The sequence below is a fragment of the Corvus moneduloides genome, chromosome 25, assembly GCF_009650955.1.
Source record: "Corvus moneduloides isolate bCorMon1 chromosome 25, bCorMon1.pri, whole genome shotgun sequence".
NCBI lineage: Eukaryota > Metazoa > Chordata > Aves > Passeriformes > Corvidae > Corvus > Corvus moneduloides.
In genome coordinates, this window is record NC_045500.1 from 1,690,972 (window position 1) to 1,717,388 (window position 26,417).

At 59.4% G+C, this 26,417-nt stretch overlaps 2 protein-coding genes across 12 annotated transcripts; one reads left to right on the forward strand and one right to left on the reverse strand.

Annotated features, from left to right (window-relative positions):
- The first annotated feature begins 6,841 nt into the window (after window positions 1–6,841).
- On the forward strand, window positions 6,842–19,475 carry ROBO3 (roundabout guidance receptor 3). Of its 5 annotated transcripts, none has more exons than XM_032133623.1 (26): window positions 6,842–7,181; window positions 8,895–9,221; window positions 9,937–10,094; window positions 10,605–10,725; window positions 10,800–10,938; window positions 11,485–11,612; window positions 11,693–11,817; window positions 12,240–12,411; window positions 12,502–12,713; window positions 12,934–13,015; window positions 13,100–13,268; window positions 13,355–13,521; window positions 13,751–13,875; window positions 13,956–14,175; window positions 14,256–14,368; window positions 14,470–14,950; window positions 15,030–15,053; window positions 15,123–15,156; window positions 15,237–15,340; window positions 15,421–15,630; window positions 15,720–15,870; window positions 15,939–16,106; window positions 17,439–17,545; window positions 17,626–17,703; window positions 17,777–17,884; window positions 17,965–19,475. In XM_032133623.1, exons 1-26 carry the CDS (start codon window positions 7,034–7,036, stop codon window positions 18,177–18,179), a joined length of 4,086 nt encoding a protein of 1,361 aa, XP_031989514.1. In that variant the 5' UTR covers window positions 6,842–7,033; the 3' UTR covers window positions 18,180–19,475. The 5 variants fall into 5 exon arrangements, with proteins under 5 accessions (XP_031989514.1, XP_031989515.1, XP_031989516.1 ...); XM_032133624.1 differs by having other exon boundaries at window positions 14,470–14,641; window positions 14,765–14,950; window positions 15,030–15,156; XM_032133625.1 differs by having other exon boundaries at window positions 13,754–13,875; window positions 14,470–14,641; window positions 14,765–14,950; window positions 15,030–15,156.
- ROBO4 (roundabout guidance receptor 4) lies at window positions 18,236–26,405 on the reverse strand. Of its 7 annotated transcripts, none has more exons than XM_032133633.1 (20): window positions 26,173–26,405; window positions 26,023–26,067; window positions 25,655–25,933; window positions 25,439–25,577; window positions 25,237–25,364; window positions 24,408–24,520; window positions 24,094–24,313; window positions 23,897–24,018; window positions 23,139–23,310; window positions 22,909–23,059; window positions 22,696–22,826; window positions 22,104–22,280; window positions 21,730–22,021; window positions 21,091–21,645; window positions 20,851–21,000; window positions 20,581–20,760; window positions 20,371–20,511; window positions 19,950–20,290; window positions 19,694–19,831; window positions 18,236–19,597 (listed from the first exon to the last, which is right to left on the reverse strand). In XM_032133633.1, the coding sequence occupies exons 1-20, from the start codon at window positions 26,399–26,401 to the stop codon at window positions 19,452–19,454; spliced, it is 3,849 nt and encodes a 1,282-aa protein (XP_031989524.1). In that variant the 5' UTR covers window positions 26,402–26,405; the 3' UTR covers window positions 18,236–19,451. The 7 variants fall into 7 exon arrangements, with proteins under 7 accessions (XP_031989524.1, XP_031989523.1, XP_031989522.1 ...); XM_032133632.1 differs by having other exon boundaries at window positions 20,581–20,763; window positions 20,851–21,021; XM_032133631.1 differs by having other exon boundaries at window positions 20,581–20,763; window positions 22,639–22,826.
- Between the last annotated feature and the right edge of the window lie 12 nt (window positions 26,406–26,417).

Sequence of the window (26,417 nt, forward strand, 5' to 3'; positions counted from 1 at the left end):
CTGTCCCGGCCCTGGTGTCTCCGAAACCCCGGGACCCCAATTAACGGTGATCGTGATTGATGAGCCAGGGCGCAGCTCGCGGGAGGTGGGGGGGACACCCCAGCTGCGCCCCAACTCTTCGTTAAGCCAAGACTAACGAGCAGCGGGGAGATTCCGCCTCTCCAGACCCCCTCAAAAGCCCCCCCCCCCCCCATCCAAGGGGGGTGGTTAGAGAGGTCCTATGGGACCCCCGGCCGGGTTGGTTAATTAAACGCTTTAATTAGGGCCGTGTTGGTTAAACAAATGGGGGAGGGAGGGGGGAAGGATGGAAGGGGACATCCCCCTGCCTCTGTCTGTCCCTGCCCCTGCCGTCCCTGCCCGCAGCACAGCGCGAAGAGATCAGGAGTGTAATTATACCCCTCTAATTAGCGGGATTAGGGGCTAGCGGCGGCGCGAGGCTGCGGATGTAGGGGGGGAGCGCTAGCCCCGCACTCCATCCCCCACCCCGACCGCGCGGGGGGCGCGGGGCCGGCGGGCTCTTTGTCACCGGCTGCTGTCCCCAGGGAGCGTTCACACGGGACTGTGTCCTCAAAGGGATGTCCCCACCGCTGATGTGTCCCCAAAGGGATGTTCCTGCTGCCACCACATCCCCGAGGGTGTGACGAGCCAGCGTGCCCCCAAAGGGATGTCCCCAGAGGGGTGCATCTGCCCCTGGCATGACCCCAGAGGGATGTCCCTGGTGCCACCACATCCCCAAGGGGCTTCCTTCCACCACTGTGCCCTCAAACGGACATACCCCCGGCTGGTGTGTTCCCAGAGGGATGTTCCCAAAGGGATGTTCCCAATGTCAGCCCTGCATCACGTCCCAGAAGGATGTGTCTGCCACCACCACGTCCCAAAACAGAAGTCCCCACTGCTGGTGTGACCCCAAGGGGGTCTCTGCTGCCACCATGTCCCCAAAGGTATGTACCCACTTTCCCTGGAGTGTCCTCAAAGGAGTGCCCCCACCGATGTGTCCCCACTGCCACTCCTGTGGCTGCGTCCACAAAGGGATGTCTCCACAGACAGCCCTGCTCCGTGTCCCCAGAGGACTGCACCCACCGCCGGCCATTCCATTTGTCCTTGGGGACGGGGTCTCCAGAGGGGCGTCCCCACTGCTGGCGTGTCCTCATATTGCCACACCGGCTGCCAGTGTCCCCGCGGCTGCAGACCCCCATCCCCAAGCCCCCCAGAGCTGGCCAGACCACAATTAGAGGCCCGGGGAGGAAGGGCGGGGGGGAGGCGGGCCTGATGCAAATGAGGGTGGCAGTTAATTAGGGCCTGAACACTCATTACGGCCGAGAGCAGCTGATTGCGATGCAGCTCCGAGTCCCGGCAGCGCCATTTGCCCGCTCGCTAATGACATGGGGGCGGGGGGACATCATGGGGCCCCCCCAGCCCGTGTCACCCGCATCAGCTCCGCAGTCACTCCTGGAAGGAGCAGGGCCCGCGCTCAGCCCGGCTCAGTCCATCCCTGCCATGAGCTGGGACTCTGCTCAGCCACGGCTCATCCCTGCCGCGAGTTGTGGCAGTTCTCAGTCAAGATCGCGCCGTGCAATGAGTTGTGGCGGCTCACCTGTGAAATGAGCTGTGCGTGTCCTCAGCCAGGGATCACCCACGCAATGAGTTGTGGCCGTTCGCAACTGAGACTCACCTGCGCAGCGGCTTGTGGCCGTTCTCAGACAAGGCTTGTCCGTGCGACGAATTGTGTCTGTTTTTCAGCCAAGACTCACCTGTGCAATGAGTTATGGGTGTTCTCAGCCAGGGGTCACCCGCGACATGAGTTGTGGCCGTTCTCAGTCAGGGCTCACCCATGCAATGAGTTGTGGCCGTTCTCAGCTTCTGCGGGTGTGAGGGCGGCAGGACAAGCAGCTTGGGGAGGCAGCGGGGAAACACCCCCCTGGTCCCCATCACTCCCCCACCGTCTCGTTCCAGTCAACCTTCCAATTCAACCGACATAATTAAAAGTCCGCCAAAAAGCCGAGCGGACAAGTCATTAGACCCAGAGCAGTGTGTTCTGCAATTTACTGACCTGCTTGTAATTAACCTCCTGCCGCCAAAATACGCTGCTGAAAAGAAGTATAAACTTATTAGTGGCGACGGTGGCTAATTAAAGCGAAAGATGTAATTATCCCGAGATGTGGCCGCAGGCAGGAAACTGATGAAAGGAGAGAAAAGACGCTCGATGCAATATTCGGAAGGACGCGGGGATGCCGAGCGAGGCAGAGCCCTGCTGTCCCGCGCCGGTGCCCATCAGCATCCTGAGCGCCTGCATCCCGATCCAGCCGCCCTGCCCGCTGCACAAAGGGGACCCAGGCGGGCTAATTCGGCGCTGAGGCAACCGGCACGCCTCCCTCTTTGTCTCCCTTTCACAGCCAATATCCCGACCCCAGATGGGTTAATACATAATGCAGACAAGCAAGTAATTGCTTGCCTTTGTGAGGCCGTCAGCGCTGGGTCCCCGGCCCTCTGATCCCCCATTAGCGGCCATGCAAACAAGCCTTCCACCCAATTAAGCGCAGCTTTGATAAAGCCTTTCCCAATGATGTGGCGGTCCCAAACTAGTGATTCGCACATGAGCCACTACCTGTTAAACCCGGCGTCGGCTTCCTTCGGGGACGAGCATCCCTCGCCTCTCGCCATGACCCAGCTGCCGAGCTCTGCCCGGCTTCCCCTGGCCCTGAAGGGAGGCTCGGCTGATAAATGATCTCGACAAACTCTATATTAAAGAGGTGGAAATGGGATGTTAATATACCCCAAGCCGCTCGTCTCGAGAACACATGGGCTCCGGCTTTCCAAAGATGCTGGTAATGAGGCGGGCTGGGATGCCCGCGAGGAGATCTCGACCCACCGCCTCCTGCGCCTGCCAGGTGTGGAGGACAGACAGCCTGACACCCGTCCTCTGAGGCATCCCCACACTGTTCCGCAGAGGCTCCACGGGTCATCCCCTAAAGCATCTCAATCTGCTCACTGAAAGCATCCCAGCAGCATCCCACAAAGCATGCCAGCGTGCTTTCCTGGAATATCCCAGCTTTGTCTTTTAGCACACCCTGGCATCATCCCCTAAAGCAGTTCAGTGCACTCCCCTAAATCTTCTCAGAGTCATCCCCTAAAGCATCTCACTAAGCTCTCCTAAAGCATCCCAGCATCATCCCCTAAAAAATTCTGGCACCATCCCCTAAAGTATCCTGGCATCAACCCCTACAGCATCCCAGTGTCATTCCTAGATCATGCCAGCATATTCCTCTGAAACACCCCAAGGTTATTCCTTCGCACACCCTGGCATTGTCCCCTAAAGCCTCTCACTGTCATCCTCTAAAGCATTCCAGTGTGCTTCCCTAAAGCTTCCCAGGATCATTCCCCTAAAGCATCCCAGCACCATCCCCTACAGCATTCCAACATTATTCCTTGCAGCATTCCAGTGTACTACAATACAGGGTCTTACTATCATCCCCTAATACATCCTGGCATCCCAGACTCATCCTCTAAAGCATCCCAGTGACATTTTCTAAAGCATGCTAGTTTGCTCCCCTACAGCGTCCCAGCATCACACTCTAAAGTCCCTATAAGGTCCCCTAAAATGTGCCAGTATCTCTCCTTAATTCATCCCACCACCCAGTATGTTCTCAGAAAAAATCCCTGTGTCATTCCTTAGGGCATGTCAGCATCATCCCCTACAGCATCCCAGTGCACTCCCCTTAAACAGCATTATCCCTGAGTGCATCCTGGCACCATCCCCTACAGCATCCCAGCATTATTCCCTACACCATCCCAGCATCATTCCCTACACCATCCCAGTGTCATCCCCTGCACCATCCCAGTGTCATCCCCTGCACCATCCCAGTGCCATTCCCCACATTATCCCAGTGTCATTCCCATATGCTCCCCTAAAACATCTCAGCATCCTTCCTTAAAGCATCACACTGTTATTCCTCAAAGAATCCCAGTCTTGTCACTCCCTGAAGTATCCATCATCATCTCCCAAAAGATCCTACTTTCATCCCCTAGAACATCTACTAAGTTCTCCTAAAACATCCCAGCATCATTCCTTAAAGCATCAAAGCACTGTCTTCTCATGCACGCCCCCATCATCCCCTACAGTATCCCAGAATCACTCCCGACAGCATCCCAATGGCATCTCTTAACGCATCCCAGTGTCATCACCGACACCATACCAATATCATTCCCTACACCATCCCAGTGTCATCCCTAAACGATTCCAGCTCCATCCCCTCCATCCCCACAACCCTCAGTCTTCACCATTGCTCTTCCCCACCCCCCCAGCAGCCCCTGTGCTCCCCTTTCCCTCCTCCCCACCCCAAGTGCTGCCACAACCTCTATAAATATTCAAAAAGCTGCATTTTCCGGCCAAGCGCCTGGCTTGGGGTGGGGGGACCCAGCCGCTCATTTGCCCGGACAAATATCTTGTCGCTCCTCATTATGGCCAAACTTCGTGCCTCAGTTTCTCCACGCGATGCCGCCCAACGAGGGCTGGGAAAAACCAGGAGGAATAAGGAAGCACCAAAAACAAGGCAGAATAATGAGGATAACAAAGTAGGGAGGAAGCCTCCCCCCACCTAAAAACTTTGAGGGGGGTGATTTGGGCAAAGCCTGGGCAAACAGCCGCTAATCGCCAAATCAAGCAGCAATTAAATGCCGCGGCAGTGAGAATAAATCTGCTAACGAGGAGGCGATGCCCCCGCACTCGCTGTTTGCCCAGCTGATTAACGGGGATGAATCTGAGGGGGATTATCCATCGGGATGAGGCGGCTCCTTTGTCTCCATTCCCCATCACAAGCTCTCTCAGAGGAGGTGTTGGATGCGTGTGTGTCACCCTCGGGAGCCCATCGCTGCAGCCTCAGGCCTCGTAGTGGGATTAATACAGAGGTACTTTAATCCCTGAAGCTCCCAAAACCTCCAGGATTCCCACTTAAAAGTCTCCCATTTTCCAAGAACTCCATAAAAAGAGGCCCAAAGGCTTTCTGGGGATTAACATCCTTTTCCATCCTGTAGTTCCATGTCGGAGATGTCCCATTCCTCAGGTCAGCTTTTCAGAGGCACCCAAAAGGAGTAGGAGGGGAAACGTAGCAGCTTTAAAGATCCCAGCATTGCCATCAATTCCTGTCCCAGAGAATTATTCGGGTAATAGTTGGATAAACCTGTTATTCCATGGATAATTTTTTTTTTTTTAATCCTACTGAGAAATCCCTGTGCTGCCGCACTGCCAGCAGGAGAAGCGGAAAAGCTTTGTGCTCCTGCTAAATTAATATTTATTTACTTTCTCCACTCCCGGCTCCAAGGGACAAATGAATAATGCATTGCCCACTGGACACCTGGCAGATTCGGTGGGATATGGAGAGCCCAGAGGAAGCTGGTGAGGCTGAGTGGTCCAGATGTGCACCTGTGTGCAGCCTCAGCACAGCTCTGGGTGTGAAAAAGCCAGCCTGGGCAAGCTCTCCAGATGTGTGCTCACCTTGTGCTTCCAGATGTGCACAAATGGAAACCACCTGGCTCGCCAGATGTGCTGGAGCATTTCTGTGCCTTCAGCCATGTGCCCAGTTGTGACATCAGGGACCTCTCCAGCTGTTGGTGTGAATGCAGCTGCATCCCCCAGACTGCCCAGCCCTCCCGGATGTGAACATCCTGGAGATCCTTGGTGCCCCAGATGTATGTGGAAAAGCCGCCCCCCTCACCAGCTGTGCCCCAAGAATCCTCCAGATGTGAACCCCCGTGGGGACCCAGATGTGCAAACGTGTGGGCACATTTCATCTGCTGCTGTGCGTGCAGATGTGAGGCCCCTTCTCCCTCCCAATATCCCAGATGTGCATACCCAGACGCATCCTGGTCCCCCCCCACTGCCCCTTCTCCTCCCCACCTCCTCTTTTTCCCTGAGCCCCCTCCAGGTTCCCCACACTCCCGACTTCCCCCTTTTCCCCACTTTCACCCTATTCCAAGTGCCACCGTAACAAAATCCCTTAACGACTCCCCCCTACAGCCCCCCCATAATGAACCTCTCTAACGAATTCCCCCAGACGTGACCCGCCCCCGCTCCAAGGGGGCTCGCTGGAGGAGGCTCATTGCTTTCCACATCAGCCCCAACACATTAATTAAGTGGCCAGTTGCTACTTACGGATTCAATGGCGCCATGTGCTGATTCCTTCGTGTTCCCCCCCCCCCGCCCCCCACATATTCAAGGCCACTGGTGGTCCCAGCACCCCCAAAGTGTCCGTGCCCCGACCAGCACACCCCCGGTGTGTTTTGGGGTGTGTTACCCACTCGTGCGGGGTGACGCTGCCTTTCAGGGTTCACTGAGGGGGGGGTCCCGGGTGGGGGTTAACAGCAGCCCCATGTGGTGTCACTTAATTTGGGGTGAAGCCAGGGAGCTGCTCTGTCTCTTCCTTCTCCTCCCTCCAGCCCTCGGAGCCCCGTTTTCCTCTGCCTCCTCAAAAGTCACCACAGTTCCCCTCCACCATGAAGCCCTCACCCCATACGGGACACCCCCCGCCTTCGTCCCCATCCCGCTCCGCAGGGACGGGGAGGGAACACAGGGACACCCCCATTATCCCGCCCCAGCGCCGCCCTGGCCCGTCCCCCACCCGGGGGGCGGTGCCGCAGGCTGAGCCGAGCCGTGGTGAGCTGAGCCGGACTGAGTCGGGCTGGGCTGAGCCGCGCTGCACTGAGCCGCGTCGGGCCGGACTGAGTCGGACTGGGCTGAACCGAGCCGGACTGGGCTGAACCGAGCCGGACTGAGCTGAACTGAGCCGAGCCCAGCCGAGCAGAGCCGAACTGAGCTGAGCCGAACCGGGCTGAGCCGGATCGGGCTGAGCCGGACTGAGCTGAACTGAGCCGAGCCCAGCCGAGCAGAGCCGAACTGAGCTGAGCCGAACCGGGCTGAGCCGGATCGGGCTGAGCCGGGCTGAGCTGAGCCAGTCTTAGCCGAGCCAGTCTTAGCCGTGTCGTGCAGAGCCGAGCCGAGCCAAGCCGATCTCAGCCAAGCCGAGCAGAGCCGAGCAGGATGCTGCGGTACCTGCTGAAGACGCTGCTGCAGATGAACCTGTTCGCCGACTCGCTGGGAGCCGACGGCTCCAACTCCTCCTCGCTCCTGCTCGGCATCAACCGCTCCATCGCCGCGCTCCACCTGCCCGATCTGGCCCCCGGTAACGGTACGTGGTCCCCGGTCTTTCTGTCCCCCTGTCCCGGCGTTCCTGCTCCTGCTCCAGCCGGGATGCTGGAAGTAGCCCGCAGCCCCCCAGCCCCAACTGGGACCCCACCAGCACCGACACTGGACTCCCAGCCAGTGTCCCCTTGTCCCCAAACCGGGACCTGCCCCACGTCCCAGCTCCGGAACTGACCCAGTGTTCCCACACCAGCCCTGCGTCTCCAGTCTGGGACCAGCTCTCTGTCCCCAGACCAGCTCCAGGGAGTGATGTGGTGTCCCTAGATAGTCTCCACGACCCCAAACCGAGACCAGCTCACTGTCTCCAAGTCAGGACTGTCCCGCTGTTCCCAATCCAGTCCTGTGTTCCCAAATCCTGAACCTCAAGCAACCCCTTGTTCCCAAACTGTCCCATGTTCCTACATTTACAGCTGGGACAGATATGGCATCTGCAAATTGTCCCCATGTCCCCAGACCAATCCTCAGACCCCAAACCAGGGGCAACCCAGTGTCCTTAAACAGCCTTCATGTCCCCACACATCCCCAGTCTCCAAACCAGGACCAGCCCCATGTCCCAAAACTGTCCCTGTGTGCCCAAACCAACTCCCAGACACAACTAGGAGAGACTCCATGTCTCCAAACCAGTCCTGTGTCCCCAAGCCGATCCCCAGACTACAAACTGGAACTGGCTCCATGTTCCCAAACTATCTCTACATTCCTAAACCATCCCAGTGTTCTCCAACCAGCTCCGTGTGCCCTAATCCTCCCCATGTCCCCAAACCAGCCCCATGACCCCTAGCTGGGACAGAGTGGGGGTGAAGGAGGGGTGAGGGAGAGGGTGTCTGCCTGAATTTTGACTCCGTTTTCAGCTTCTCGCCTCTTTTTTAGTCTGAAAATCCCCCTCCAGCTGGCCCTGGGTGGCTGGTGAGGGGAGGGGGTGTTCCCAAACCCCATAGGACCCCCTTCCTCTGCATAGTCAGCCGGGCACAGGAAGGGGCCTGCCCTGACCCCCTGCTTGTCCCAATTAGTCACCGGGCCCAGCTGCGGCTCCCTCGGTCCCTGCTGTGCCCCCCGGGGGTACCCAGTGCCCTGCAGCATTGCTTCCATCCCCATGGCAGCCACATCCCATCCCCATGGCAACACCATGGGCACCCCAAATTGCAGCCCCCTTATGCCCACAGCCCACCCCAGGATGTGGGGGAACAGGGGAAGGGGATGTGTGCACAGATACCTGTGAGTGAGCATTAATTATGCCAGCATTAATGACCATCCATTAATTCCCATGTCCTAGCAAGGGGATTTTTCTGGAACAGCCCCACAACCCCAATATGGGGCTTTTTAAAACTTAAAACTGAGCATTTTCAGCAGCCCAGAACTCTGCTACAGAAAATCAGCACTTGGCAGCTGATGGAAAACCGGGGAGAATTTAGCCGCAGCCCCATTTCCACAGGGATGCCCAGTTGGAAACTGGGTGGAAAACGCCATTACTGGGATCAAAGCTGCTGTGTCGCACTGGCCTTGCCTGACACCCTCCCGATCCTGCTCCCTCCCCACCAGCACCCACCCCGGCATGGGCAGAGTGGGCTGGGACCTGGCCACGCTTCATCTCACCTCCTGCCTTCCGAGCAAAGCCGGGTCTGGAGCCAGGAAAGCCCCACACAAGCCAAGGATGCTCAGCCCCCCCAGCCCCCCGTCCCTACCCCTCCTATTTTTCCTGCAGGATCCCACCCTCAGCTGGAGGACACGGCTCCCCGCATCGTGGAGCACCCCACGGATGTCCTGGTGTCCAAGGGGGAACCGGCCACGCTGAGCTGCAAGGCCGAGGGGCGCCCGGCGCCGGTGGTGGAGTGGTACAAGGACGGGGAGCGGGTGGAGACGGACCGGGAGGATCCCCGCTCCCACCGCACCCTCCTCCCGGGGGGATCCCTCTTCTTCCTCCGAATCCTGCACGGGAGGCGGGGAAAGCCCGACGAGGGGGTTTATTTCTGTGTGGCCAGGAATTACCTGGGGGAGGCCACCAGCCGGAATGCTTCCCTGGAGGTGGCCGGTGAGTCCTGGCGGGGTTTGGGGGCGGAACTTGGGGTTCTGGTATCATCCCTGAGCCCAGCCTGCTTCAGTGGCAAGGGGATTTCGCATTCCTGGGTTGTTCTGCCAAGGGAAAAGAGGGAAAAAAAAATTAAAATAAGGGGAAATAATTGGAAATAAATAAAGTAAGTGAAAAGAAATGAAAATAAATTCAGAGAAGTGAGAAATATTGGAAATAAGTGAAACTAAGTGAAAACAAATGTAAAAAGAAAATAAGTAAAAAGGAATGAAAATAAGAGTAAGGAAGTAAGTGAAAATGGATATAAATAACAGGAAAGAAATTAAACCATGGAAAAAGGAGAAATTAAATAATGAAAGTGAAAATAATTGAAAGTAAGTGAAAATAAATGAGAAATAAAATAAGTGCAAATGAGTGAGAGAAATGAAAATAACGAAGAACATGAAAACAATTGGAAATAAATGAAAATAAGTGAAAATTACTGAAAAGGAGTGAAAATAAATGAAAACATGGGTAAAAAATTAAAAGAGGCAAATATAATTGGAAACACATGAAAATAAATGAGAACAAATGAAAAGATTTGAAAATATTTGAAAATCAAGTAAAACAGATGAAGATAAATTAAAATCTGTTAAAGCCAATTCAAGCCAAAGCAGATGATGCTCCCCACAGCCCGGGGGTGCAGGGCTGGGGGCCTGAGGCCGCTGTGTCCCCGCAGTGCTGCGGGACGATTTCCGACAGCCCCCCGGGGACGTGGTGGTGGCGGCGGGAGAACCGGCCGTGCTGGAGTGTGTCCCGCCCCGCGGCCATCCCGAGCCCAGCATCTCTTGGAAGAAGAACGGGGTCCGGGTCAGCGACAAGGACGAGCACCTGACGGTGAGGGGTGGGGGGCCAGAACTGGGGTGGAGGTGATGCAGTGGAGATGTGGAATATTACAGGGATACAGGAGGTAATGGGGATGTGGGGTGTGATGCGGTTGTGGGTGCAGTGAGGATGTGGGGTGCAGTGAGGATCTGGAATGTGATGGGGATGCGATGGGAATGTGGGATGTAGCAGAGAGTTGGATGTGTGATGTGATGGATACAGGATGAGTTGGGGATGGGGTATGGATATGGGATGCATCGGAGATTTGGGATGCAATGGAAACATGGGATGTGATGAGAGTGTGGGTGCAATGGGAATGTGCGATGCAATGAGGATATAGGATGTGATGGGGGTGCAGAATGCAGGGGGGATGAGAGATGAAATGAGGGTGTGGGATGTCATGGAGATATGGGATGCAATGGGGCGGAGGATGCAGTGGGGATGTGGGATACAGTGGGGATGTGGGATATGATGGGGATGCAGGATGTGATAAGGATCTGGGATGAGCTGTACTTCCTGCAGATCCGCGGTGGGAAGCTGATGGTGGCCAGTACTCACAAGAGCGATGCTGGCGTCTATGTCTGTGTGGCCACCAACGTGGTAGGGGAGAGGGACAGCGAGCCGGCCGAGCTGGTCGTCTTTGGTGCGTGGGGATTTAATTTTGGGGGTGTCAGGGAGGTGGGTGCTATCCTGGTGGGACTGACGGCCACCCTGCAGAGCGCCCAGCATTTGGCAAGAGGCCCCACAACCAGGTGGTGCTGGTGGAGGGGACGGCGGAGTTCGCCTGCGAGGCGGTGGGGGATCCGCAGCCGGCGGTGCGCTGGCGCAAGGAGGAGGGTGAAATGCCGCTGGGAAGGTGAGTAGGGGGCGAGGGGGGTGGCTGAGGAGCACCAAGGCCAGCCAGGGTTCTGTGGTGCAGCCGAGCAGCATCAGTGTGTGTCAGCCTGGTGTGCTTGGAGCACCTGCCATCCTCATGGCATCAAGGAATTGCTTCCCATAACCCTGACACATCCTCTGTCCTCTGCACATCCTGCATCCCTATCGCATTCCACATTCCTGTCCTGCCACTTCTCCATCACATCCCACATACCCATTGCAACTCAAATCCTCATTGCATCCTGCATCTTCTTTGCATCCCAAATTCTTATCGCATCCCAAATCCCAATCACATCCCATATCCTCACTGCAACCCACATCGCCGTTGCATCCCACATCCCCATCACATTCCACATCTCCACCACATTCCACATCCCTGCTGCATCTCCCATTTTCCTTGCATCCCAGATTTCCTGTGCAGCCATCACATCCCACATCCTCACTACATCCCAACCCCATGGCACCTTACGCCCTCCTGGTGCCCCAGCGCTCTGCTGGTGCCACAGCCTCGCTGGGTTCCCCCCAGGTGGGAGGTGCTGCCAGACAACACCCTGCGGATCAGCCGGCTGCAGGTGGAGGATGAGGGCACCTACACCTGCCTGGCTGATAACAGCGTGGGCAGGTCGGAGGCGTCGGGCACCCTCACTGTGCACGGTAAGGGGGGCCCTGGGGAGCACCCTTGGGTGCTGGTGGAGTGCCCAGACAAGCCCTTGTCTCTCCCCACACTGCTGCAGTGCCCCCCCAGCTTGTCACCGGGCCCCACGACCAGGCTGTCACCCCCGGCCAGAGCGTGACTTTCCAGTGCCAGAGCAAGGGCAACCCACCACCCGCTGTCTTTTGGCAGAAGGAGGGGAGCCAGGTCTGTCTCCTTCCCTCATCCTTGACCCCACACCCAGTGACAGCCCCATCCTCATCCCAATCCCATCACCATTTCTGTTCCATCTCATCCCCATTATCATCACAAACCCCATCCCAGTTCTACCCCATCCCCATCTCATCCCCATCCCAATCTCATCCCATCTCAACCTCACACCAGTACCAATCCTCATCCCTACCTGTCCTCATCACCATCCCATCACAGTCCCTAGTCCATCCCTGTCCCCATTCCATTCCATTCCATTCCATTCCATTCCATTCCCATCCTAATCCCCATCCCAATCCCCATCCCATCCCCATCCACAATCTCTTTCCCATTTCCACCTCTAACCCTGTCCCCATCTCAACCCCCACATCCCATCCGCCCCCTGCCTCATCCCCCCCACTAATCCCACTCCCTCTCAGACCCTGCTGTTCCCGGGCCAGCCCCCGATCCCTTCCAGCCGTGTTTGGGTCAGTCCCAGTGGTGCTTTGACCATCGTCAACGTCCAGCCCAGTGATGCCGGCCACTACCTGTGCCAGGCTATCAGCGTGGCCGGCAGCGTCCTGGCCAGGGCAGGCCTGGAGGTGACGGGGGGTAAGTCCAGTGCCAGTGAAGAACTGGCATATTCAGTGTATGAGTGACACCCACCCCACCAGCCGGCAATTCCCGTTTTTCTCCCTGTAGCACCCACTGGACTCCAGCCACCGGTGATCAGCCTGCTTCCCGCTAACCGGACAGTGCTGCCAGTGGGGGCCACAGTGCGGCTGCCTTGCGGCGTGGGGGCCCAAGACCCCCCAGGCAGCGTGGGGTGGCTGAAGGATGGCAGTGCCCTGGTAGGTGTCCAGCCCCGTGCCAGCCTGCTGGAGAACGGCACCCTGCAGATCACCGGCCTCCGGGTGAGCCGGCCCCGGCAGGGGCACCCATGGGGGTGCTGCAGGGAGGGAGGGGGCGGTGGGTGCGAGGGGGGCAGCAAAGGGAGGTGGATGCTCAGGGAGGTGGGTACAAGCAGTGCTGGGGCTCAGGGGGGTGGGTACAAAGCGTGGTGGGTGCTCAGGGTGGTGGATGCCGAGGTGATGGGTGCTCAGGGTGATGGGGCAGGAGCTCTTCCCCCTGCAGGTGAGAGACTCCGGGCTCTATGAGTGTGTGGCCACCAGCCCGGCGGGCGAGACACGCTGGGGCAGCTCCTTGGAGGTACAAGGTGGGTCATGGAAATGTCATTGCAGCAGGGCCACCGTGGCACTGGGAACAAAGCCACCCCAGACCTCCATGCATCTCCCTGCAGGTGATGAATCCGACCTCTCCCTGCCTTCCCCTGCACTCGGTCTCCTCCCTGGGCCACCCTCCGCCCCTGTGGTCACCAATGTTACCAAAAGCAGTGTCACCCTGAGCTGGAAAGGGAACGAAGACAGCGGTGCCACCTATGTCACCTCTTACATAGTGGAGGCTTTCAGGTATCACACAAGCCTCTTCTCTGGGTGCAGGGATGATGTGGTGGCCTGATACTACCCTGTCACGAGTCACCCCTGTCCCCTGGCAGCCAGGCAGCGGGTGGCCCATGGCAGACAGTGGCAGCCGATGTGGAGAGTGAGACCCACACAGTGAGCGGCCTCGTCCCCGACTCTGTCTACCTGTTTTTGGTGCGGGCAGTCAATGCCTACGGGCTCAGTGACCCCAGCGGCGTCTCGGAGCCTGTGCGCACCCAAGGTGAGAGCCAGCAGTGACATCGGTGGAGGTGTCAATGAATCCCCCACCCTTGGGCCCATCTCCACTTGGTGACACCAGTGGAGGTGCCCGTGCACCCAAAATCTTTGGGTCCATCCTTGCCCAGTGATGCCAATGGAGTTTCCCGTGGACCCCCAATGGGTATGTGGCTTCTTCACTTGGTGACACCAGTGGAGATATCCATGGATCCTCCACCCTCTCATGTTTCCAGCAGACACCAACCCCACGCAGCAAGGGCTGGACCCTGAGCAGGTGCAGCAGGAGTTGGCGCAAGTGGCTGTGCACCTGCAGGAACCTGTGGTGCTGCCACTGGGCACTGTCCACCTCTCCTGGACCGTGAGTGCTGAGCCTCGCTACTGGTACAGGGCTCCCAGTGTCAAGCATCCCCCCATGCCACCCTTCCCTCGGGTCCTCAGGTGGAGCGCCAAGCACCCTTCCTTCAGGGCTACCGGGTGCTGTACCGGCGGCGTGGTGGGCACTGGGAGGAGGCGCGGACAGTGTGGGCCCCAGGGGAGCGGGGAGCCCTGCTCACCGAGCTGCGCCGGGGCCAGGACTACGAGGTCAAGGTCCGACCCTATTTTCATCACCTCCATGGTCCCGACAGCGCTGTGCGTGCTCTGCGCACCCCTGAAGCAGGTGAGTGTAGGGATGGAGGGGACAGTGTGGGTCCCCGGGGACAACCTGGAGGTGGTACCCCATGTGTCCTTCACTGGCAGCCCCCAGCGCCCCACCGCGAGCTGTCAGCGTGGCTGGGAATGGTACCAGTGTCCGCATCTCGTGGCAGCCACCACCGCCGGCAGAGCAGAATGGTGTCATCCGTGATTACCGGGTAAGGGTGGACAGCAGCAGGGATGTGGCAGGTCCACTCTGTCCACCATGTCATGGTGTCCTTATGGGTGTTCCCCATCTTCTCCTCCTGCTCCCCACCAGATTTGGTGCTTGGGCAATGAGAGCCGCTTCCACATCAACCAGAGCGTGGAGGGGACGGTGCTGGCGACAGAGTTGCGGGGACTTGTCCCCGGGGTCCCTTACCGTGCTGAAGTTGCCGCTGCCACCAGTGCAGGTGTGGGTGCCCGCAGCGCCCCTGTTCCCATCCACATTGGTGAGACCCTCATTGTCACAACTTGCACCCATGGGTGGGGCATGATGGGGTCACCCACTGCAGTGCTGGGGATGGCTCCTTGGCACCCCGCCGGTGTGTCCCTCTTTCCCGTGTCACTTGCAGCCCCCCTGGTGGAGCAAGATGCGGGGCCAGCAGGTGGGAGCAGCTTGGCTGAGCATTTAGCAGAGGTAGCCAGGCAGCCAGCCTTCATCGCTGGTGTTGGTGGTGCTTGCTGGGTCGTTCTCGCTGCCTTTGCTGCTTGGCTCTACAGCCGCCGCCGGAGGAAGAAGGAGCTCAGCCACTTCACCGGTACAGGGGGGTGCTACCCCTGGGACCTCTCACCCCTCACCCATCACCCATCAGCCACCCACCATCCCTCTCTTTACAGCATCCTTTGCCTACACACCCACCGGTAAGCCCATAGGTGCTGCGGGGTCTCAGTATGGCCTCTCGCTGCCCTCACCCCCATCTCTCTCCACAGTCGCCTTCCCGGCTCCAGTGCGCAGCAGCCCCAGGTAACCCCCCTGGCATCCCCTGCCCTCCCCAGGACCCTCAGGGCTGACCACCAGCATTCCTCCACCCCCTCTCCTTGCAGGGCAGCTGCCGGCGGTGGTTACCCGTGGCTGGTGGATGCGTGGCGTGGTGGCGGCACAGCCAGTGCTGCCGGTTGCTTGGGGACCACTGAGAGATACTACAATGGTGAGGGGCCAGCATGGGGCTGGGTGGCTCTGATTGAGGGGGTCACGACCAACCCTGATGATGCTGGTCACCCTCTGCAGATGCCGGCATCACTCGTTACATCGCCCAGACGGAGCAGTTTGGAGCAGGGGCTGCTGAGGGGCCGGTTTACAGCACCATCGAGGTTGACAGTGAGGAGCTCTGCACCTTCCCCCGTCCCTTCTCACAGTATGGGACCTCCTATCCTGGGGGTGGTTCTCAGCCCATGGATGCTGCAGCCCCCCAGGTGCCCCGTGGCCGGGCTGAGCACGGTAGGGTGGTCGGATGGGTGGGGGCACGCATGGGTGCTCGTGGTGCGGTGCCCTTCCCACAGCCCCCCCAGCATCCCTCCTTGGCACAGGGGCCAAAGCCAAGCTGGGGCAAGCAGTGAAACCGCCGGTGGTGAGCTGGACAGAGCTGCTGCCCCCACCACCCTCAGCCAGTGAGCTCAGCCAGTGCACCCAGGAGGAGGAGAAGGAGGAGGAAGAGGAGGATGAAGAGGCAGCCGGAGGGTGAGTGTGGGGGCTTGGGGGCTGGGTGTGCTGCCCCCAGCACCTACCCTGTGGTTTCCACCCTGCAGGCTGGGGATGGAGGTGTGGTACCCTGGTGAGGACATCCCCTGTGCCACTGCTGCATCCTCACCCACCATCTCCTCTGGCTGCCGTTCCACCGCCACGCTGACACCGTCACCTCGCACCACGGAGGACATCCCTCGCCTCCGCGACTTCGATAACTCCCTCCTGCCCCGGTAGGAGATGGGCCTTGCTTGGTATGGCCGTGCCATTGGGGTCTGGATGTCCCATTGGGGTCCAGATGTCCCATCGAGGTCCAGATGTCCCACCATGGTCTGGGTGTTCCATCGCAATTCAGCCATGTTGTCACTACCCAGCTCTGCCATGCCATCATGGTCCAACAGTGTCGTTAGGGTCCAGGTGTCTCATTGGGGTCCAGATGTTCTGTTGGGGTCAAGATGCCCCACCATGGTCCAGATGTTCCATCACAACCCAGCCATTTTGTCACTATTTGGCTCTGCCATGCTCTCATGGTCCAGCCATGTCACTGAGGTCCAGATGTGTCATCCGAGGCCCAGGTGTCCCACTGAAGTCTGGATGTCATGCCCAGTCATGTATTCATGATCCAGTTCCACTGTTCCACCATAGTCTGGCCTTGCCACTGGACTCTGGATCAGGGCCTGGATGTCCCACCATGGTCTGGGTGTCCCATCACAATCCAGCCACATTACCATGACCCGGTCCTGCTGTGCCACCATGGTCTGGCCATACCATTGGGGTCTGGATGCCCAGGTGTCTCTTTGTGATTCATCCATGGTGTCACCATCCCCCCCTCCTCTCCAGCTGTGCTCTGACCGTGCTGTCATGACACATCCATGACACCGTGGGCTGACTGGGGTGTTGCAATACAGCTGCATCATCACCGGACAGGTGGGCCACCATCATCCAGCTGTGCTGTTGTGACCCAGCTCTGCCATGATCTGCCTGTGCCATCACAATGCTGGCATGTCACTGCATCCAGCTGTGCAGCTGCAGTCTAGATGTCTGGCTGCAATCCAGCTGTGCTATGACCCAGCTGTGCAGCTGCAATCAAGCTGCATGGTTGCAATTCAGTTGTGCCATGACCTAGCTGTGTCATGGTTTAGCTGTGCAGCTGCAATCTGCCAGTGTGCTTGCAATCCAGATGTGTGGTGATCCAGCTGTGCCACTGCAATCCAGCTGTGTGGCTGCAATCCAGCTGAGCAGCCTCTATCCAGTTGTGCTCCAGATGTGCCATTGCAGGCCAGCCATGCTATCACAACCTTGCCAGGCCGTGGTCCCCACCCTAGCTGTGCCATTGCTGCTCCCCTTTGCCAGCCCAGCTGTGTGGCTGTGATCCAGCTGTGGCACTTCTATCCAGCTGTGACGCTTCAGCCCACCTACACCAGTGCCATCCAGCTGTGACAGTAGCACATGGCTTCTCCTGGCTCTGGCACAGCTCTAGAGGGCTTGTGCCAGCACTGTGGTGGCCGCTGAGCCCCCATCCCGCTCCCCCCACCCTGGCTTCACTCCACCCCCCTCTTTGCCAGGAGAACCCCCCATGGCGTCAGCACCCCCTCACAGGCACCCAGTCCCTCGGTGACTCCGGATGCCAGTGAGGGCCATCCACCCCGAGCCCGCTGCCCTCCTGGCACAGGTGAGCCCTGAGGGGCCAGTTTGGGTGGGTGGGAGCCTCACTGGTTATTGGGGGGGCTGACGCTGCCATCCCCCACCCAGGGAAAACCCGCGGGGTGATCTCCAAAAGTCGCCTGAAGCCCAAATGCAGCCGCTACCGCCGGGAAAAGCAGATGGGAGGTGAGTGGGAGGAAAAAATAGGGAGTTCAGGAGGCTCAGGGGAGCTCAGCCCTCTCCTCTCCCTCTGCCGCAGACCTGCCGCCGCCGCCGCTGCCGCCGCCAGGCGAGACCCCCGGCCCCTCTCCGGAGCTGGAGCCAAGCGGGGCTGAGCGCAGGGTCACCCATCGCCCGCCCCGCGGCGGTAAGCCAGAGCCACCCATCGCGCGACAAAAGGGCTGGGGGTGTCACTGCCGAGCCCCAACCTTGTCCCTTCCCCTGCAGATGAGGTCATCCCCTACAGCAAACCCTCCTGCCTGCCCCGCGGGCAGGTGTCTGGCAGCTGCTCCACCACGGGCAGCATCTCGTCCCGCGGCTCCAGCAGCTCCCGCGGCCACGGCTCGGGGCGCAGCCGGACGCCGGGGGACCGCGGCGAAGGGACCGGCCACTGCCGCCGCCCAGGGGCCCCGTTTCCCTGCCCGCCGCAGGAGAAGCGATAAAAAGGGAGGGCGAGTCGGAGACAGAGTTGGGAACATGGGGATGGGAACACAGGGGACGTGGAGGGATGTTCTTTAATTTCTGAGTGGCTCTATGGAAATGGGTTGCACAGAGCTCGCGGCCAGTGGGCATCGGCGTGAGGGGGGACAGGGATGCTTGGGGTGGGGCAAGGGCAGTCACAAGGAATGAGGACCCTGGGGAGGGGCAAGGATGCTCAGGAGGTACAAGGAAGATGCTCAGAGAAGGACATGAACCCTGGGGACAGAAACAGTTGGGATAGATGAGAATGCTGAGGAGGGCTGAGGACGCTGGGGAGGGGTGAGGAGGATGCTTAAGTGGGGCAAGGATCCTGGAGACAAGGATGGTTGGGAGGAACAAGAATACTGGGAAAGGACAAGGATGTCTGGGAGGGATGAGGTGGTTGAAAAGGATGGGGACAGCTAGGGGGGACAAGGACAAGACAGATGGATGAGGGTGCTGGTGAAGGACAAGGAAGGCTGGGGGACAAGGATGCCTGGAGGGAAGAGGACACACAGGAAGGACAAGGATTCCCAGGGGCTGAGGATTGCTGGGGGGAAGAGGACACTTGGGAAAAACAAGATTGCTTGGGAGGGACAAGGACAGCAGTAAGGGACAAGGAGGATGGTTGCAGGGGGATGAGGACAGTGGGGAAGGACAAGGACGCTTGGCATGGGGAACAAACAACTGGTGAAGGAAGAAGACACTCGGGAGGGCTGAGAACCCTGGGAATGAGGATGATTAGGAGGGACAAGGAGACTCGGAGGGAGCACAAGGCCACTCAGGTGGCTTGGGAAGGATGAGAACACTTGGGAGAGACAGGGGTGATCAAGGTGGGACAAGGATGCTGAGGAAGGACATGAACTATCAGAAAGCACAAGGACAGTTGGAAGGAATGGGAATGACCAGCAGGGATGGGGATGGTCAGGGGGTCAACAACCCCAGGGAAAGACAAGGACACTTGGGGTGGACAACAGTGCCTGGGCTGGACTAGGATAGTTAGTGGGGATGAGGATGCTGGGGAAGGAGGACGAGACTGAGGAAGGACAAGGACACTTAGAGGGGATGCAGACTCTTGGGGAGGATGAGGATGCTGGGGACGAATGAGGAATTTGGGAGGGGGTGGGGACACTGAGGAGGGATGGGGACACTGTGGAAGAAGAAGGACACTTGGGAAGGACAAGAACGCTGAATAAGGAGGGACACCCACCCACCTTTGTGCCACCCTAGTAAAGAGCCCCTGTTTGGGGAACTGCCTAATAAAGCTGGATTTTAGATGAGCCAAGGGGACTCTGGCCTTGCTGCGTCCTGCGCCCTGGGGACTGCCACGCTCCTGTCCCTCCTGTCCCCAGGTCACCACCTTCCCTGGCCCAGGGGCTGCCAATCCCTGACCCCTGGCCACCTGGAAAGCAAAGGAAATGTTTTCCAACACCCTGCAACAGATGACACTCCTCACCACCCCCAGTGGCCACCACCCTGGCATTGGGGCACTACGCACCGTTCTGTGAGCTACCGTTCATGGCTGCCTCTGTCCTGATTCTCTGTGGGACCTCCAGCACTTTCCACCAGTCCCAGGTGGTGGTGGGGACTCTGGGTGGGAAGACCTGCTCCAAGGGTGATGCTGGTGGTGAGGGACCTGCAGGGAAGAAGGCAAGGGGATAGTGGCATCGCCATGGTGTCATGATGGAGCTGTCTTCCTCGGGGAGCTGATGATGCTCAGGGTCAGAGAATGGGTCTAGGGACCCTTCACTCACCCCCGTAATCCCCGTCGGTGTCCTCAAGGCTGCAGCAGAGGCCATCGACAGCCACGGCCAGCGCCCGGGCAAAGCTGGCATCTAGGAGGAAGGAGCCGTCACAGGAGCTCACCAAGCTGCAGCGGGCGCTGGCAAAGTTGTCCTCTGAGACAGACCCCCAGCCGTTCAGCAGCGACCCTCCTGGCGAGCCCCTCGTTGCTGTACGCTCTTCCTCCTCATCCTCTTCTTCCTCCTCCTCTTCCTCCTCCTCCTCCTCACCTAGCTCAGAGGCTGTTGGCCCATAGATGTAGCCGTAGGTGTGCAGCGGTGAGAAAGACCGTGGTGTGGTTGGTGCCGGGGGTCTGTGGGGAACACAGTGGGGGTACCGCTGGCACCAGGGGATGCTGCCATCACAGGGGTGTGCCAGGAGGATGGGGAATACCTGCAGCAGGTAGTGTCCTGGTCCATCTCCAGGACCTCAGCCACCTGCTGTTGTGTGAGGACTCCATCGCTGAAGGCTGGCGAGAGGCGCCCGGTGGTTGGGGATGTGTCCTTGGGGTACCTGGTAGCCAGGAATATGTCCCTTGGGTGCCTGGTCTCCAGTGACATGTTCCTGGTGTGGCTGGTGGCTGGGGACATGTCCTTGGGGTACCTGGTGCCCAAGAACATGTCCTTCTGGTGACCAGTGACTGGGGACACCTCTTTGGGATGTCTGGTGGCTGGAGATGTGTCCTTGGGATGTCTGGTGGCTGGAGATGGGTCCTTGGGATGCCTGGTGGCTGGAGATGTGTCCTTGGGATGCCTTACTGCTGGTGACACGTTTTCGGGGTACCTGCTGCACAGAGACATGTCCCTTGTGTGCATGGTCACCAGTGATGGATCCCTGGGGCTCCTGGTGGCCTGAGACATGTCCTTAGAGTACCTGGTGCCCAAGAAGTTGTCCCTGCAGTGCTCGGAGACTGGTGACATCTCCTCAGGGTGCCTGGTGACTGGGGATGTGTCCCTGGGGTGCCCAGTGGCTGGCAATGTGTCCTTGGGATGCCTCAAGGCTGGTGACATGTTTTCAGAGTACCTGGTGCACAGGAACAAGTGCCTTGGGTGCATGGTCACCAGTGATGGCTCCCTGGGGTACCTGTTGGCTGGGGACATGTCCTTGGCATACCTGGAGGCCAGGAACTTGTCCCTGCAATGCCTGGTGCCTGGGGACATCTCCTGGGGGAGCCTTGTGCCTGGGGACGTGTCCTTTGGGTGTCTGCTGGCTGAGGGCATGTCCTTGGGGTGCCTCGTGGACAGTGACATGTCCTTCTGGCACCTGGCCACTGGTAATGGGTCTCTGGGGCACCTAGTGACCAGGGAGGTGTCCTCAGGGTGCCTGGTGGCCAAGACTGTGTCCCTCTGGTGCTTGGTTGCTGGTGATGGGTCCTTGTGGTGCCTGGTGGCTGGTGACATGTCCCTGGGGGTCCTGGGGACTGAGGACACATCTTTAGGATGCCTGTTGGCCAGGAACATGTCCTTGGGGTGCTCAGTGACCAAGGACATGTCCCTGGGGTTCCTGGTGGCCGGTGACACATCCCTGGGGTTCTCAGTGACTGGGGATGGGTCCCTGGGGCATCGCATGAGTGGAGATGTGTCCCTGGGGATCCCAGTGACTGAGGACGTGTCCTTGGGATGCCTGGTGACCAGAGATGTGTCCCTGGGGTACATGGAGGCGGGGGACCTGCAGGTGCAAGGGACATGTTGGGTTTTGCAGCAAAGGGTTGGGTTGCAGGGCACCTGTGTGGATGGGGACACCCAGACTCACCGTGTCACTGGCTGGTGCCAGGCATGGGGTGGCCTCGGTGGTGTCACCGGTGACCTGGTTACACCAGAGGCCAGTGAAGTGCTGCCCCGACGTGGTTTTGGAGAGCTGAAGACTGGTAGCTGTGGGTCTGTGCTGTCCATCACGGCAGTGACCGTGTCACCCTCATGTCCCCTTTGCTGAGGTCGCCTGGCTGCCAGACCAAAATCTGTCCCCCACTCGCCTCCACTTCCAGTGACAGGGATGTGGCTGGGGCCAGCTGTGAGCACCGGGGTGCTGTGCACTTGATGAAGCTCTGTGTGGGGAATGACGGACACAGAGCCGTGGGTCATGACCCTGGTGTCCTCCATGTCCCCCCACGCGCCCCCCACACCCACCTCTCTTGCGCACACGCTCCCAAGCTGCTGGGTTTGGGGTACTGGGTGAGGTATGCACCCCGGGGTGCCCCCCACCGCAGCACCCCGTGTCCCTGAGGGGCGGTGGGTGCTCCCCACGGAGCCTGCTGCGGTTGGGGGGCGTGGGCGGACCAAGGCTCGGCGGCTCCAAGGAGAGGGCTGGAAGAGTAAGAGAGGTCAGGGCACCCATGGGGCCATGTGTCCCCTGTCCCCTCTGTTCTTGGGTCTGTGTGTCCTCAAGTCCTTGCTGCCTGCAGACAGGCAATGGGGGGAACTATGGTGGGGGTCCCATAGCACTGGGGGTCCCAGGCATAGGGTGGGGATCTCGGGTACACTTTGCTGGTCCCATAGCACTCTCTGAGGGTCCCAGGCCTGGGCTGGGGGTCCTGTTGCAGCAGGTCAGTGTTCCATGGAACTGGCTGGGGATCCAAGGGCATCACATGGGATGGATGGGGGTCCCATGGCAGAGAGTGGGGGCTCTATGGCACCAGGTGGGGCTCCCAACCCTAGTGCTCACTGGAGGGGTGGGGGTCCCATGGCAGTGGGTTGGCATCCCAGTCCCCACGGGGCTCACTGGAGGGGTGGGGGTCCCTGCCATCACTGCCCAGGAGTCGGCTGCTAAGGCTGCTGCTGCTGCTGAGGTTTCGGGGGGCACAGCTGGGTTTCCAGGGCCCACCAAGCCACGGTGAGTCACCAGCCACCAGCCTGCAGGGCAAGAGGTGCTGTCAGTGCATCAACTCCCACCACACCAGGGACCTGCTGTGTCTCCCACCCCGTGGCCTCTCACCTGTGGCGAGCTGTGGCGTCCTGGCTGGCACGACGCTGGCAGACGAGGAGGAGGAGGGCGAGTAAGGCCAACCAGAGCATGGAACCAGCGGCTGCGATGACAGCAGGCTGCTGCAGTGCCTGGACCACCCTGCTGCTCCCCGCTGTCAGCCCTACAAGGGTCCTATCGATGTCACTTCATGTCACCACCTTGACCCCCACCCGCACCCCACCTTGCTCTCCGTCTCCTACCCAGGACACCACACGTGGCATTGCTGGGAACCCCCAGCCCTGCGCTGTTGAAAGCTGCCACCTGGACACAGAATTCGGCCCCAGGGTGTGGGAGGAGGGTTTCCAGGCGGCGGGTGGCTCCGTCCACTGTCCTGTTGGTGGGGCGCTGCCAGCCCTCACCCATTGACCAAACCTGGCAGGCACCAAGAGGATGTGTCCCCTTAGATGATTAGCCTTGATGGCCCCCCTTTAATGGACCCCCTGTGGATGGACCCCCTTGGATGCACCCCCTTGGATGGACCCCTTCAGATGAACATCCCTTGATAGACTCCCGTTGATGGATTCCCCTTGGATAGACTCACTTGGATGGGTCCCTTTAGATGAATATCCTTGATGGACTCCCCTTGGAAGGACCCCTTTGGATGGGCTCCCTTGCATGCCCCTAGGATGGACCTCCTTGGGTGAATACTCCTTGGATGGACCCCATTGATGGATCCCCCTTTGGATGGACTCCCTTGGATGAATCCCCTAGGCTGGACTCCTTTGGATGAACTCCCTTGGGTGCCAATAGACAGATGCCCTGGGATGGACCTCCACCTTGGTTGGCCCTCTTGGATGAATTCCCATGTTGAAACCCCTCCTGGATACACTCCTTGGATGGTTCCCCCCTTGGATAGACTCCCACCTTTGACAGACTCCCTTTTTAGACGGATCCCCTTGGATGGACCCTCTTTGGCCAGAAGACCCCTGCCCTGCCCCCTTGCCCCATTGCCCCAAACCTGGTAGCCACGGATGACACCATTGTGGGCTTCAGGAGGAGGTGGCTCCCAGCTCACGACCACGGTGCCGTTCCCTGTCTCAGCCTGGCTGATGGTGACGTGCTGGGGTGCTGCACTAGGCACTGCCGGGACAGGGATGCTAAGACTCCTGGGACCCCCATCCTCCACCCAGGCATCCCTGGGGACACACAGCATACCTTCCTCGGGTATCCAGAGGTGCCTGCTGTTGCTGTCTGAGCCCTGGGTCCCTCCAGTGTAGGGTCGTACCTTGAACTCGTACTTGTAGCCCCTGCGGAGTGCAGGGATGATGGTGCTGAGCTCCCTGCCTGCGTCGTGTTGGACCCAGGAGGTGGTGACTGGGAATAGGCTGCGGTACAGCACTGTGTAGCCCACAGGCACTGGCACCGGCAGCAGCATCTGAAGGGGATGGGAAGGATTCCAAGTTAAGGTGGGACATAGGGCAGTGTCCCATCCCACCCCTCCCCTGGGGGCAGCTGAGCATCACACCGACCTGCCAGCGGAGCTGGACAGCAGCAGTGGGCAGCGCAGTGCCGTTGTCCAGGTGCAGCCGCACAGCCAGCAGGTCCCGTGGTGCAGTCTCCTGCTGGCCCGTTGCCAGCTGGTCTGTGAGGCAGAAGAAGACTAATGGCACCAAGGTCCCCTGACACCTGCCCAGACACCCACCTCAGATACCTGTACATGGAGATGCTGATGTCTACCTGGATGGATCCACTCAAATGGACCCTTTTGGACAGACACCCTTTGATGGGCCTGTCTTGGATGGACATCTCTTGTATGGACCCCTCTTGGATGGGCCCCCTTGGATGTGCTGCCCTTGGGGACATGGGGTGGGCCCCCATGATACACCCCTGTGATATATCCCTCTTAGATGGACCCTTTGGATGGATACCTCTAGTTCTATCCCCCTTTAATGTACTTCCACCTTGCACAGACCCCCTTAAATGGATTCTCTTGGAGGAACGAGGTTGGCTGGATCCCCTTTAGGTAGGTGCTCTTGAATGAATCCCCTTCAAGAGGACTCCCACCTCAATGCATTTCCTTAGATGGATCCCCTTACATATACCTTCTTGGATTGAACCCTTGGATGGATCCTGTTGGATGGATGCGTTTAGATGGACCCACCTTTGGAAGTGCCACCTTCGATGGATGCCCTTAAATGGATGGACCTTCCTTTGATGGATGATGGATGCCCTTGGATGGACCCCCATGGACAGACTCCCCTTGGATGACCCCGTTAGATGGACCCCGTTAGATGGATTCCCTTGCATGAACCCCAAGACGCCTGTGAAAGTGGAGGCCACGGAGGTCCCACCACTGACCCTCCACATGGAGGAAGGTGGTGGCGGCGGCGGTGCCCAGCTGACTCTGTGCTGTACACACGTACGTGCCGGCATCGGCGGACGTCACGGCATAGAGGCGCAAAGTGTGTTCCCGGTCCAGCTCGTGCCTGTGGGTCACCAGCTCTCCATCAGCCTCATCCCCATGCCAGGGATGGGACACCTCCCCCCTGCCACCACCTACCTGCCCCAGGGCAGGTCACCACGCTCCTTGTGCCACTGCACCTGTGGCGCTGGGTCACCTCGGGTGCTGCAACCCAGCTCCACGGTGCTGCCAGCCACTGCCACGGCGTCACTCGGGTGCCGCACAATGCTTGGCTTCTCTGCAGAGGGACATCAAGGACATGGCACCATGGCTGGGTGTGACGTGCCCACCACCCAGGGGAGACCCTTGGCTTACCCAGCACGGAGACACGGGCACCCCGGCTCTCCCTCTTGCCTGCCGCATTGGATGCCACACAGATGTAGAGACCGGAGTCGCTCCGCTGCGCTGATGCCACCTGCAACTTCCCCTTGGTGACCACGTACCTCTCACCTACCAAGTCCAAGGTCACCCCGTCCTTCTTCCAGGTAACGTAGGGTTCAGGGTACCCCAAGGGGGGGACACAATCCAGCTCCAATGTTTGCCCCGCTGTGGTCACCAAGTCACCTGGCTGCAGGCGGAAATTGTCCCGCAGCACTGCAGTGGGGAGGGCACATTGTGGGTGGGGGGAACAGGATTTTCTGGGGTCTCCCCACCTGCATCACCCACCCGCCAGGCGTCCTTACCAGCTGGAGTTTGGGGTGCCGTGGCCACGCTGGGGAGGCGGCAGCCTGTGGGGTGACAAGGAGGTGGGGGGATGCCAATGGGTGCCCCAAGTGGGCATGATCTCAGATCTGGGGTGGGGCAGGGGGCACAGTTAAGTGGGCTGCACTCACCTCCGCGGTGCAGGGCAGCGAGGCAGAGCCCCAGGCCCAGTGCTGTCTCCCAGCCGCCCGCCATGCTGGCCCTGGCCAGCCTTCCCGTTTCCTCCCGAGATCCCGGTTCCTCCCTGCCAGCACCGGGGCTGGATCCGGCTCCCGGATGGGGGGGTACAATAGCCGGATGCGGGGGCTGGGAAATGCCGAAGGGGGGGAAGGTGACGGTGAACACAAACAGCTCAGCCATCCTGTGGCAGTGGGAG

Excerpts from the sequence above, each read along its gene's own strand:
- ROBO3 (XM_032133621.1), top strand. The coding sequence starts at position 7,034 with ATGCTGCGGTACCTGCTGAAGACGCTGCTGCAGATGAACCTGTTCGCC. Across the intron at positions 13,016-13,099 it reads CAGCTCCTTGGAGGTACAAG|GTGATGAATCCGACCTCTCC; the intron begins GTGGGTCATGGA and ends ATCTCCCTGCAG. Across the intron at positions 15,871-15,938 it reads GATGAAGAGGCAGCCGGAGG|GCTGGGGATGGAGGTGTGGT; the intron begins GTGAGTGTGGGG and ends TCCACCCTGCAG.
- ROBO4 (XM_032133626.1), bottom strand. The coding sequence starts at position 26,401 with ATGGCTGAGCTGTTTGTGTTCACCGTCACCTTCCCCCCCTTCGGCATT. Across the intron at positions 23,311-23,896 it reads GTGTCATCCGTGGCTACCAG|GTTTGGTCAATGGGTGAGGG; the intron begins GTTTGGGGCAAT and ends GGTGCCTGCCAG. Across the intron at positions 20,291-20,370 it reads CAGGACACTACCTGCTGCAG|ACCCCCGGCACCAACCACAC; the intron begins GTATTCCCCATC and ends TGTTCCCCACAG.